Source organism: Rana temporaria, chromosome 1 (assembly GCF_905171775.1).
Source record: "Rana temporaria chromosome 1, aRanTem1.1, whole genome shotgun sequence".
Taxonomy (NCBI): domain Eukaryota; kingdom Metazoa; phylum Chordata; class Amphibia; order Anura; family Ranidae; genus Rana; species Rana temporaria.
In genome coordinates, this window is record NC_053489.1 from 249,680,306 (window position 1) to 249,694,714 (window position 14,409).

The following is a 14,409-nucleotide window of genomic DNA, read 5'->3' on the forward strand; positions in this document are numbered from 1 at the left end:
CCCCAATTTTACGAAATGGATCCTGGAACTGTATAATAGCCCGAAAGCATATGTAAAATATGCAGGATACAAGTCAGACACATTTTCCATTAATAGAGGCACGAGACAGGGATGCCCGCTTTCCCCTTTAGTATTTGCCCTCCTTATAGAGCCACTTGCACAAAAGATCAGGTCAGACCCAACGATTCTAGGGATAGAAGTAGGTGGCCACAAACATAAATTATGCATGTTTGCCGATGACATCCTCCTTTTTCTCGCGTCTCCCCAAGTTTCAGGACCCAACCTAACGTCAATTCTAAACATATTTGCTTCTTTTTCAGGTCTAGCTATCAATCCCCAAAAATGTCTCGCGTTAAACATTTCACTCTCTGATATTGAGCTAAGCGCAGCCAAATCTGGTTTACCCTTCAATTGGTCAGACAAAAACATTCCTTATTTAGGAATACGCCTTACAGTAACACCATCAGAGTTATTTTCGTCCAACTACCCCAATCTCCTAAAACAGATATCAAATCTCCTAAACTCCTGGGCCCATTTACCTCTGTCATGACAACATTACCGAAACTCCTCTATACCTCTTCAGAGTGCTCCCCATCCCAATTCCAACATACTACTTAAGAGTTGTACAAAAAACAGTATCTACCTTCGTTTGGGGATCCACCAGACTGAGAATAAAACCTCAAATCCTACATCTTTCTAAGGTTAATGGTGGATTGGGGTTACCCAATTTTATGAGTTACTATAGAGCAGCACAATTAGCAAACCTAGTGAAATATCACGCCAAACGTGTACCTCCTCTCTGGGTATCAATTGAAGCGGTAGAATGTGATCCTATTTCAATTTCTAAAGTTCTATGGATCTCTCCCAAAGCACGTAAACACATACACAACCCTATCACTAAGCACTCTATCTCCCTATGGGACAGAATGAAGGTCAAAAATCTCCTGCAATCCCCCTTCTCTCGTTTTATAAAAACCCTGCGTTCTACCCAGCATGGATTTATCCCAACACCTTTAAAGAATGGGTGATGAAAGATTGTACGTGTCTATATAAACTAACGGACTCTTCATCTTTCAAGTATTTTCCCACAATCCGTGAAAATTATGACATTCCACAAGCTGAAATATTTAGATATCTGCAAATATAAAAATTCTTCAAGCCATTAATAGACTCTTCACCTACGCCGTCACGCTTATCTATCTTCGAAAATTTCTGTAAAAATGATCCCCATGCTAGGGGAATAATTTTAACGATATACTCTCAGTTACTGACCAGCTCCACTTCTGGGAAACTACCTTATGTGTGTAAATGGGAAAAGGACCTAGAACTAGAGCTAGAAGCTTCGGAATGGGAACAAATCTGGAATAACACCAAGTCAGCAACAAACTACAAAGTAATCACTAGATGGTATCTAGTACCAGTCAGGATTGCGAAATACGTACAAAACTACCCGGAACACTTTTTCAGGGGATGTTCATCACCAGGGACATACTTTCACATTTGGTGGTCGTGCCCAATAGCACTGTCATTTTGGTCAGAAATTTTTCATATAATCAACACACTCTCAGAAAAGAAAATTCCTTTAGATCCTAAAACTGCATTATTAAATTTAAAACCTGACAATTTGTCACACATACAATTTAAATTAACTATACAACTTCTTACAGCCGCGAAACAAATACTCGCTAAGGCTTGGAAATCCCCTAATCTATCACTAAATGAAGTAAAGAGGGTTTTCATGTATTTACCTATATGGTGACAATTATTGGAACTGTATATTTTAATTCAATATTTTTTTTTTTTTTATAAATATGTATATGTGTAATTGTGAATAAAAATTATTTATTAATATCCCGTATATTTGGAATTAATACTATCAGTGCCTTAAAAGTCCACCCAGGGGAACCCCTTTTTTCTTTTCTCAAGATATGTAGCAGTATAAATTTTGCCCCAAATTTGTGAACATAAATGATTTTTTGCAAAATTGTAGAATTTTTTTTCACTTATGTTGCAAAAAATAAAAAACCCAGTGGTGATTAAATACCACCAAAAGAAAGCTCTATTTGTGTGAAAAAAATGATAACAATTTTGTTTGGGTACAGTGTTGCATGACTGAGTAATTGGCATTCAAAGTGTGAGAGCACCGAAAGCTGTAAGTTGGTCTGGGCAGGAAGGGTTAATGGAATTTTGCATTTTTTTTTTACTTGAAGGCAGCATTATTAAAGTTATTGCTTTCTACCAAACAGGATTTAAAAAAAAAAGGCTAGAATATTAGAAATGACAATATTCAGTGAAACATTGTAATACTTTTGTTCTTGTAGAAAGGCAGATAACAGGTTTATATATATATATATATATATATATATATATATATATATATATATATATATATATATATATATACATATCAGGTTTAGCAGCATCACCTGTGGTTCTTGACTACCAAGTAATGAACTAAAGGGGGCAGACAAACAATTATAATAAGGCTAATCTGGAATTTACAGTGCTATTTAAGCAGAAATTTGGGAATTTTGTGCTTTTTAATTGTTTCTGTTTCTTGGCCTGTATCCCTTTTATGATTTCTGGGGAGAAAACATTTGAAGAGCAGTTAAAGGAGTTGTAAAGGAAAAAATTTTTTTTGCTCAAATGACTGTTTACAGAGTATAGAGACTAATAGCAAGATTCAGGTAGAGTTACACCAGAGTATCAGTATATACGCGGTCGTAACTCTGAATCTGCGCCGTCGTATATTTACCGTATTTTTCGCCGTATAAGACGCTCCGGCATATAAGACGCACTCAATTTTAAAGGAGGAAAATCTAGAAAAATAAGATTCTGAACCAAATACTGTAGTAAAATATTTGCCCCCCACTGGTCATCACCATCACACCACCCCAAGATTAGCCCAGTAACATTAGCCAGTAACATTAGCCAGTAACATTAGCCCAGTAACATTAGCCAGTAACATTAGCCAGTAACATTAGCCCAGTAACATTAGCCCAGTAACATTAGCCCAGTAACATTAGCCAGTAACATTAGCCCAGTAACATTAGCCCAGTAACATTAGCCAGTAACATTAGCCCAGTAACATTAACCCAGTAACATTAGCCCAGTAACATTTGCCCAGTAACATTTGCCCAGTAACATTGCCCAGTAACATTGCCCAGTAACAGCCAGTAACATTACATTGCCCTGCCCCCTAATAGCCAGTCCAACACACCTCACTGTTCCTCCGATGCGCGCTCTGTTAGGATCCGCGCGCAGAGGGGTGATGACGTCAGTGCGCACCGCCGCCGGGTGTACCAAGATGGAGGACGGGCTCCGGAGCTAGGCCAAAGCTGCGGTCTTTCCTAAGACCGCGGTGGCGTTCTGTTCCCGTTCGGATCGCGGATCGCCGATCAGACAGGTAAACGTGTCTATTTGCCGTATAAGACGCACCAACTTCCCCCCCCCAGTTCTGGGGAAGAAAAAGTGCGTCTTATACGGCAAAAAAAAAGGTAAGTGTATTCTCAAATTGAGATACACTTAAATCTAGCTAAGATACGACCGCCGGCGCCGTCGTATCTTAGCTGTCTATTTACGCCGGCCGCTAGGGGCGTGTACGCTGATTTATGCCTAGAATGTGTAAATCAGCGAGATATGCCTATTCACGAACGTACGCTGGCCCGTCGCAGTAAAGATACGCCGTTTACGTAAGGCATTTTCAGGCCTAAAGATATTCCACCAAAAAGATGGCGCAGCTAATGTTAAGTATGGACGTCGGAACCGCGTCAAATTTTAAATTTTTTACGTCGTTTGCGTAAGTCGTCCGTGAATGGGGCTGGGCGTAATTTACGTTCACGTCGAAACCAATAAGTCTTTGCGGCGTAATTTGGAGCATGCGCACTGGGATACATCCACGGACAGCGCATGCGGCGTTCGTTCAAAACGTAATTTACGTGGGGTCATGCTTTATTTACATAAAACACGCCCACCTCCTCACAATTTGAATTAGGCGCGCTTACACCGGCACATTTACGCTACGCCGCCGTAACTTAGGACGCAAGTGCTTTGTGAATACAGCACTTGCCTCTCTAACTTACGGCGGCGTAGCGTATATGAGATACGCTACGCCTGCCTAACGTTAGGCACGTGTACCTGAATCCAGCTAATAATAGTTAACTGATTCCTTTTAAAAACGATTAAAAATAGATAAAAATCAATCATATAATGTACCTGTAGTTTCAGTTTCGTTTTTGCATGTTATCCTGCCTCTGTACTGTATAGAGCCATAGAGAAGTGAGGGTTTGGAAAACAAAACTAGAATCTCCCAGTACTGTGGTCATCAGGAAACAGACAACCAGGAAGTGTCCAGAACAGAGCAGAATTACAGCAACATCAGAGAAAAAACGAACAATGAGGACATGAAACCAGGACTGCAGTAAGGTAAAGGAAGCTATTTAGCTAAAAAAAAAAAAATCCTTTAGTGACCCTTTAACCTGCCTGGCGGTCTTCCCGAGTCTGACTCGGGGTTAGATTTTCCTGCTGCGAGCGGAAACCCCGAGTCAGACTCGGGCTTGCCTCGCTAGATCCACAGGCACAAGTTACTTACCTTGTCCCTGGATCCAGCGATGCCACCGCGCTGTGTGAGCGAGTGGAACCTCGCTCGATTCACACAGTGCCTCCGTGTGACGCCGATCTCCGTTCCCTGCGACGTTACGACGCACGGGGACGGAGAACCGCGCCAAATTCAAAAAAGTAAACAAACACCTTACATACAGTATACTGTAATCTTATAGATTACAGTACTGTATGTAAAAAAAACACACCCCCCTTGTCCCTAGTGGTCTGTCCTGTGTCATGCATGTCATTTTATATAATAAAAACGTTTCTTTCTCCCTGCAAACTGTAGATTGTCCATAGCAACCAAAAGTGTCCCTTTATGTCAAAAATAGTTTTAGATCAGCTAAAAAACAGCGATAATAAATTATAATCACTTGCAGAATTGTGCGATAGCGATTTGTGGGGAAATTCGTCATAAAAAAAAAAAATAATGACAGCGACAATTCTGCAACTGAGCAAATTTCAGTGATTTTGATTTGATTACATTATTGAATAATTTTTATTATAATTATATTATTATTTGTTATAATTATTAATAATTATTTATTATATTATAATTTATAATTTTGTTTTTAAAAAAATGTCATACCTGGGATGCCTATTAGAATCTTGTTTGGTCAGATTTAAGTGAGTTATTTCTAAAAATTACAGACCTACAATATAAAACGCCAAATTTCCTTGCAAATAATGGTACCGCTTTTAGCATGTTTTTTCTGACAGAATCATACCGCCAGGGAGGTTAAGGATAACAAATTGTTGCCCTTTGTTTTATATTTTTTATTTATGAACAGCATGGGAAGCTGCTACAAGGCTATATACAAGAGGGTAACTGGAAAAATGCTAGTACCAAGAAAAAGGTTTTCTTTCAGCCCAATTTTGAGTTCAATATTACAGTTACAAACAAGGATGCATTTACCATTAGACACAGTATGCATATGGGAATAGTAAATAAAAAAAACTCATGTGCAATGATCTACCAATTATTCTCCTCGTAAATATACCTATTCTGTACCACTGCTAACACTATATGCATTCCCACATATACAGAAATATATTATAACACTTGATCAGTGCCGCGCAGTACTGCATGAAAATAAACTGATCAATCATGTATCGCTACCCCCGGAGGGGCCTCTGAATTATGCTTGTCCCCCTGAGTTGCCCTCCCCTTGCAAGCCCCTTGACACTTCTGACACTCTAGGTTCAGTCATGGTTTAGGCAAACATAAACAGTGTGCATCAAATGGTTACCAACAGTAACCAGCACAAGTAAGGACAATTAATCTTAATTCCTATAAGTATGGTTGTATTAGCTTTGCTTTTTAGTGATCCAAGCAATACACAGAAGAACACAATCTACATACAGCAATTGGCAGTTAGAAGATATAGAAACAGTATCAATTGGCTTAACCAGAATAACTATTATTAGATAAAAACAGCAGATTGCAATGAACCCTTAGAGCAGGGCTCAAAATTTCAAGTCCTGAGCTACTAGCCAGGCCTCAAGGGTTACTCGCCACCAGTTGCCCCACCCAACCCCCAACCTGCCCCTAAACATGCCCCCATAAATTATCTCATTAAATGACACTTTAATGTTTTATGCAGAATTAAGTTATACAAATAAATATTAACAACATCTTTATCTGTGCCCATTAGTTCAGCCTGACCTGTGCCCAACAATGCTGCTTCACCTGTGTTCATCAATGCAGCCTGCCCATCAATACAGCCTGCCCATGTCCACCAAAGCAGCCTGCCTGTGTCCATCAATGTAGCCTACCCGTGTCCACCAATGCAGCCTGCCTGTGTCCACCAATGCAGCTTGCCCGTGTCCACCAATGCAGCCTTCCCATGTCCACCAATGAGGCTTACATGTGTCTGCCAATGCAGTTTACCCGTGTCCACCATTGCGGTCTGTGACTAACAATGCAGCCTGTGTCCACCAATGCAGCCTGTGTCCACCAATGCAGCTTCCAATGCAGCTTCCCCGTATCCACCAATGCAGCCTGCCCGTGTCCACCAATGCAGCCTTCCCATGTCCACTAATGCAGGCTGCCTGTGTCCACCAATGCAGCCTGCCCGTGTCCACCAATGCAGCCTGCCCGTGTCCACCATTGCATCCTGTGCCCAACAATGCAGCCTGTGTCAACCAAGGCAGCTTGCCTGTGTCCACCAATGCAGCCTGTGCCTAACAATGCAGCCTGTGTCCACCAACGCTGCTTCACCTGTAAAAAGAATAATTAAGGACTAGAGGTCACAAGCCTCGGGACTTTAAAGGTGTTGTATATAATGATGTAGAAATCACTGATATAGTATATAAAATGTAGAATTTTTTTTAAAACATGAGACCGCTTCGCATCTTTTCAGAGAGGCGGGGCAGCTTAGGATTTTTAAACCAAAAGTATGTCGGTAAGGGACATTTTAGGGACATTTTAGTTCCTGAATTGTCAGTCCACCCCTGGTTGAAGACATTACTTCAAAAAATCCATACTGCAACATATATTCAAATGTTAACTCAGTATCATGAAAAAATATGGCAGCACTAATAGCCAGAGTTAATCTAGCACCCCAAAACCCAATACTTTGCTCCCATATTGACCTTAAAATGTGAGAGGCCCAAAGAACTCTCCATTTGCATTCACATATCAATATAATAGCAAAGCATAAGAAGGGAGAAATTAAGAATACAGAAAAAAAGAGGAAGAAAGAAACGAAACAAGAAGCGGTTCCATCGATCCAAGTCCCTGCCCCAAACACTCCCCAGAAATATAGGACTTGAAGTATTTAATTCATGGGGTCCACACTTTCTCAAATCTGATTTGTTTGTCTTTGAGGATGCTGGTCAGCTTTTCATTGACCAAGATCTACAAGTTTTAAAAAAAAAAATTGAAATGTAAAGCACTATACAGTTGCCTTTTTGTTACATGTGGTTTGTCTAAGAAAGATTGATATAGAGAAGTGCCAAATCCCAGGAGGGAAGAAAGGTGAGCAGTTCAGGGGAATCAATAGAGTTGTAAAGAGAAGCCTGTTGATTCGGCTGTGAGGTGAGCGGGTTTTTCACCTGGTGTTGGTGTGCACTCTAATTTAGCAAGAGGATTATGGATTGAAGAGCACAATGGTGGATTAAGACATATACAGTATGTATTGATTTATTTTCTATCATATGAATTTTGGTTTACATCTAAACGACTTGACTATTATTACACAACCAGGGGATTATTAAGAGGAAAATATTGTACAGTAGTGCTGCTCTATATTGGTTATTTAAACAGTATAAACAGTTTGTGTTAAAGTGGAACTATGGGCAAAATTAAAATTATATATAGAACTTAGTCTGTCAATAGCATCAACACAGCCCTTTTCTTTAGCTTCCCTTGAGGGACATAGGAATTTAGTATTTCTGATGCCTTGTACACACGGTCGGAATTTCCGATAAAAAAAGTCAAACGGTATTTTTTCATCGAATATTCCGCCCGTGTGTGTGCCCCATCAGAGTTTTTCCTTTGGATATTCCGACGGATTTAGAAGGAGGACATGTTCTCTTTTTTTCCGACGGAAAAAAATTATATCGGAAATTCCGTTCGTCTGTATGAAACTCAGATGGAGAAAAAAAACATGCATGCTCAGAATTAAGTCGGAAGCATTGAACTTCACTTTTCTTGGCTCGTCATAGTGTTGTACGTCCCCACGTTCTTGGCGGTCGGAATTTGGTGTGATAGTGTGTATGCAAGACAGCTTGAACGGAATTCTGTCGGAAAAATCAGTCGGAGGTTATCCCGATGGAAATTTCAATCGTGTGTACAAGGCATAAGCCAGTGATGGCGAACCTTGGCACCCCAGATGTTTTGGAACTACATTTTCCATGAAACTCAGCTACACTGTGTAGTGATATAGATGTATAGTCCTCCGGCTAGATAATTGATGTTTAGATGTTAGTATGATGACTTTAAATTAAGTTGTTTCGCAGCAACACACAGGCTCTCCAGAGAACGCAAATTTAATTAACTTCCAATAACATACAAAGTCCAAAGTCCATAGATGATACAAACAAATCCAACAGAGTAATTCAGAATTCCATCTTTTCCTAGACTTGTGCCATGTTCATATCAGAGAGAATACCGGGAAAAATATTCTCTCTGTGACAACCAGAACTCCCAGATTATATCTCCCATTCACTGAATAGCTGAGCAATTTGATTGGTCGTCTTTGATCTAACATCCTGTCATTCAGAGTGGCAGGTACCCGGAGTCACTAATTAGTATGCATCCTCGCATACTAATAAGCCCCTTCTAATAAGTACTTAGATTGCATGTGACCTGAGTAATTGTTTGTTTGTTTGATTGGTTTGATGTGTAAAAACGACTCCATCCTGTCTCTGCCTATTTGACAATAGACAAACCTCTTTTGATGTGTAACATGTAATTACAGGTCTGATGTGTAAACTAGACTTCGTCCTGTCTCTTTGAATTACAGGTTTGAAATCTGGCCTGATCAACTTTGGACTTATAACACAATAATAATATATATATCTACACCTATATATTAATATTACAACACACTGCAAAGTGCATGAGCATCATGGGAAATGATGTTCCAAAACATCTGGGGTGCCAAAGTTTGCCATCACTGGCATAAGCTTCTAGTTATACTGCTGCCTACAGGAAATTGGATTTTTGTTTACCTCTAAAGGACTTAACTATTATTACACAATCAGGGGATTATTAAGAGGAAAATATTGTACAGTAGCGCTGCACTATATTGGTTATTTTTATTTTTATTTTAGTGTGGTTGAATCATTAAGGAGTGTACAGCTGCAATTGAGTATTAAGCACTAGTGTATAGTCACAATAACGTTTTGAATTTATTTTTCACAAACTACTAACAGTGTAGATTGCACTGATTGTATCTAATACATAATTTGTTTATACTATTTATATACATATCATCACCATAAAAATAGCTTACATTTCTTTTTCTTTATCTTTCATGTACAGAACTAGTTTAGAAGGTTGCTGTTCTTCAGATCTTTGTGGATGCTTCCTATATTTCTTTTGGCCTCTATGACTGTATTAAGCATCAGCACATTGACAGGGTCAATAACCAATACAATCATCATTGCTGTAAATGTCATAGACAAAGTAAAGGGTAAGAGTCTTAGTCCCTCAGACATCATCTTAGTAACAATGGGCCTATCTAATGTGTTTTTTCAGTTAATAATGCTAGCAAATGACTTTGTAAGCTTCCTCGAGAGTGATCTTTACTACTCTGAAGGTGTATATATTCTATTTACGATAGCACTTAACCTACCTATCTACATTAGCTTCTGGTTTACAGCATGCCTGTCCATCAACTACTATTTCCAGATTGTCATATTTACTCATCCATTTCTCATCCGACTAAAGCATGTAGTGTCCAGACTTATTCCACAGCTGCTAGTGGTCTCTGTGATGGTATCAATGGCCACATGCTTACCTGTAATGTGGTACATTAACATGAACAAACAAGACTTTAACATGACCAGCAATCAGACTGTGGAGTCCACTTTTCCAGAACTTAATTTAACTTACCTCATCATCAGTAATGTGGTCAGCTGTTCTCTACCATTAGTCCTTGCTGGAATTGCCAATGGACTGATCATCAAGTCTCTCATAGATAAGACTCACAAGTCAGAAAGAAATGCTAAAGGAGATCTCAGCCCTCGGACAGAAGGACGTATTAGAGCAGCCAGAACAATAAGCTGTTTACTCTTTATTTACATCTCATTTTACGTATCAGAAGTGCTAATGTTTACAGAAGCTTTACCTCCAAGCAGTCCGGGATTCTGTGCCTGTTTGATGGTGATATACAGTTATGCACCTGCACAATCTGTTGTTCTTATTTTTGGTAGCCCCAAACTGAAACACGTTGCTCTCAGCATAATTCGCTGTTTACGAGGTATTCATAAAGAAAAGTCTAAAAATTCATCTTTCTCTTTTATTGATGTTAATACTCAAAAGGCATCACAATTCTCAGAAGGTTGAACTTGGCAGCAAATGCGGTAAATGTAACCACTGTCAGCAACTCCTAAGTCCTGAATACCATCATACTTCTACATTATGTCTCTATCGCTCACAAATGTTGGCATTATTTTTTTTATTTTTCTTTAAAAGGGTTATTTATTTAAATGTGTTTTGAAATAATAAATGTAGTTTGCATTAATGGATGAGCTAGTTAATTGCAAGTATTGTGCTATGTTTAAGCTGATATATTCACTTGACTCTATTGCCATATTTGTAACTTAAGAATAATGTAGTGATCCCATAATTCCAGCATATGTCATGTCTCATATCTTCATGTTATTGTACAGTTATAATATGCCTAAACATGGCTACACTTCCTGTTGTCCAAGTATAGTATATGTCTATATCTTCAGTCTGAGGCCAGTGCTTGGCTTTTGTATTAAACAGCTCATCTTGCCATGCACACACTAAAACTTGGAGGAATAGAAAATATATTTGGAAAATACATTTTTGGTTTAAATATTTTTCATAAATAATAAAGGATGATAAATAAGGATAATTAAAAAAAACTTCCAAAAAGCATATTAAAATAAAATTAATTGACCACTTCTACCCTTGTGTGTTTTGATTCTACCTGGAGTGAGATCCTTTGTTAGAGAGAAAAATTTAGCATGGACTGACCATAGAGTCCTATTTCTCGTAAGTACACTACAAATTGGCCTGGATGTATGTATTTCCTTTTGAGACCTACAATAAATATCAAACTTGTGTGCAGGTAGGTGTTTTTACAAGCCCTCAATTTCTATTTCACAAACCACCACATCTGATCTTTTAGTGGAGAGCTGGAAAGGCAGATTTAAGAAATTCATATCACAGAGTTACAGCTGTGACCAGAGGAGTAAGCAGGCAGTGTGCAGACTAGAAAAACAGACAGAAGTAGTAGTACAAGAACTGCAATCTGAGTAATTAAGCTCTCTAAAGATTAAAAGTTTTAAGATTTTTGAGAAGAGAACTTGTGTTTTTGATCCCTTTGTGTTCTGGCCACTAGATAGAATGATGACAAAGGAAACTATTCTATGGGGCACTTTCACTTAAAGTTATGCCTATTACCCCCACATAGGTTCTGCTTAACATATATACCATTAACCTGGTAACCCTTACGGTGCTTCAAAAAGAGCGCTCAAAGAAAGCAGGACCATTGGCATTGCAGTAAACGTGTGATGCAGTCAGCAGCGTTCTCGGGCTCCAAGCATGTTGATGCTAAGTAGAGTCTTTGCCCTGCTTTCTAATTGTCTGTAAACTCAGGAATAAAAGGTCAATGATTGGTTGGTATAATATTTCTAAAGGTAACAGCCTGTGTGCAAGATCATAAGTTTCATCGGAAAAAAACAAAACGTGCCTCACAGAGCGCAGCATGGCAAAATATTGCATAGTAAAGAATAAGTTGGCGTGGAATAAGGAATGCACAGTGAGGAGTACAGAATAAGGAGGCGTAGAATAGGAATTATACAGCACAGTGTTCAAGCAAACTGCCACTTATCCCTGGTTCACACTGGGCTGCGGGAATGAAGCTGAACTCGCACGGCTTCACTCCCGCTGGCAGTCCCGATTTCGGCTGCGATTTAAGAGAAATATTGGTAAAAAATTGAGGAATGGACAGCCGCACTCCAAACCAAACAGGTTGTGTTTATTCAAATCAACAGCAAGAACACAGCAGATCACAGCAATAGGAACAGGAGAATACCGACGTTTCGCACTGGCTTCAATGCTTATTCATGGCTGGTTTCTGCACAGATGTCAATGTAAATCGCGGCCCGAAATCGCAAAAAGTAGTACAGGAACTACTTTTTGAAATCGGTGCAGCGCCGCAGATGCGGCGTCGCACCGATTAGGATGGTGTCATTGCCAACAATTGCTGGCAAATGCCGCCGATTTGAGATGCGATTTCACACGTGAAATCGCATCTCAAATCGAAGCAAATCGTACCCAGTGTGAACCTGGGCTTATTAGTAAAATACAATAGACCACCAGTCTGCAAATCAGATTCTTTTGTAGCGTGGCAGCTGTTCTTATGTCTAATTGTACCACTGTGGAGAGTGTGTTTTAAAGTATGTTTTAATTATTTATATTGTGGTGTAGGGCTTTCTGTCAGAAATTCACTATTGATTATGCAAGTCCGCAATAGGCATGTTTATATAGCCAGAATTAAATTATAGTATGCATGTGTAGCATAGGGTGACCACATTTCCAAACTACCATTCAGGGACACCCTTCCTTCCCAAAAATCAGCTTGTGCTGTAACGAATCGAAGCACAGTGATTGGACACAAGAGGAAGGAATTATGATTTCTCCAATCACAAGCAGGGGGCTGGACTGTGCTCCTCCAGGCATTCCCGGCCAGGACAAGTACTGTCAGTGAGTAAAGCGGTGATGTGACATCCTTTTTTGGGGGCATCAGACTGGCCCGGGGGTAGCTGTGTCAGTTTCATTCCGGGACACTATATTGTCCTGGTATGAAGGTGCCCGGGACAGACCTGCAAAATGCGGGACTGTCCCGGGCAATCAGGGACATGTGGTCACCCGAGTGTAGCAAGGTCCCAGGCCTCCTTCGGTCTAATGATAGCCTCCAAGGCCAGAGATAGCTCACATCCTTCTGTATGTAGTGGGTTGTGAGGCATGGTGGGTGTAGAATTGTTAAAGTTATTGGGCGCCAGACACTTCTTGGATGCAAAAGAAAATTGATTTCTCTTAACAAACCTGTTTTTGGGGGAGAGATGGTTAGGGCCAGGACACCCTTAGGTAGTTGCAAGATTAATTGGCAGACTCCAGGACTTCAATAGAAGGACAGCCATGCAGTGAAAGGCATCCAGCAAGACACCACATCTGCATGTGTAGGAATGCTGTCTCCTATGGCAACAGTCTTTAACTGTTCACTTCCTTCACTTTCACTACAATCACTCCTTGTAGTTCTTCAGTACACTGAGCTCCCAGTCTCTCACTAGACCCACTGATTCACTGCCACTGAATCACTTGATCTGCTCCAATCTTTACAGTGGTATCTTCCTCAAGCGTCACCCCCGCTTCTCTGTTGGGTCCCTAGCTTGGCACTCTATATACCTCTCAAGTTTCACCTCCGCTGGCCTGCTCGGTCCTTGGCTTGACACACAAGACTGCTCTGCAAGAGTCACCCATGATGACTGGGTCCCTGGCTTGATACCCACTGAAGTTTCCCAATTCTTCACCGTCCCGGGTTGGTGAGAATGTTGCTCCAGTACTTGCTTCAGTTACTCACTGTGGTCCCGGGTAATTAGGCGTATAGTCCCTTACTGGCAATGGTTTCCCCTCTACCTTCGACCACAACAGGTTCTCTGGCCGACAGAACCGCCACTTTTGGTTGGACTGCAAGCCGCAATCCCAACCCTGCACTGTTCTCTTGCTTCTGGATAAGCCCTTAGACAGCCTAGCAGCCAGATGTGCCCGGGATAGGCCCCATATCCGGCCTAGCAGCCCGGATAGTACAACACAGCCATCCAAGTGGCACAGAACATAGAATACCTGACTCCACCCATATATATAGGCTCTCCCAGTGGGCCAAAGGATTCAAGAAAACTCCTGCCCATTGGCTGAGATACTCCATATACCCATAATCTGTAGGGGCCACACTGCTGTCTCAGTCAATAAGGAGGGGAGCTGAGACGCTCCTACAACATCTCTGGAATTACAGGGACCTCACATAAGTATTAAGGGAGCTGATGGGGGCTTCTGCACACAGAAGGCTTTTTATCTTAATGCATAGAATGCATTAAAGTGGA

At 40.4% G+C, this 14,409-nt stretch overlaps 1 protein-coding gene across 1 annotated transcript; it reads left to right on the forward strand.

The window, feature by feature from the left end:
- Window positions 1-9,537: 9,537 nt before the first annotated feature.
- On the forward strand, window positions 9,538-11,520 carry LOC120924893 (taste receptor type 2 member 40-like). The gene has a single exon (XM_040335872.1). The coding sequence runs from the start codon at window positions 9,632-9,634 to the stop codon at window positions 10,616-10,618; it is 987 nt and encodes a 328-aa protein (XP_040191806.1). The 5' UTR covers window positions 9,538-9,631; the 3' UTR covers window positions 10,619-11,520.
- Window positions 11,521-14,409: the final 2,889 nt, after the last annotated feature.

What these genes read in the sequence shown, in the direction of transcription:
- LOC120924893 (XM_040335872.1), top strand. Translation starts at nt 9,632, where the DNA reads ATGCTTCCTATATTTCTTTTGGCCTCTATGACTGTATTAAGCATCAGC.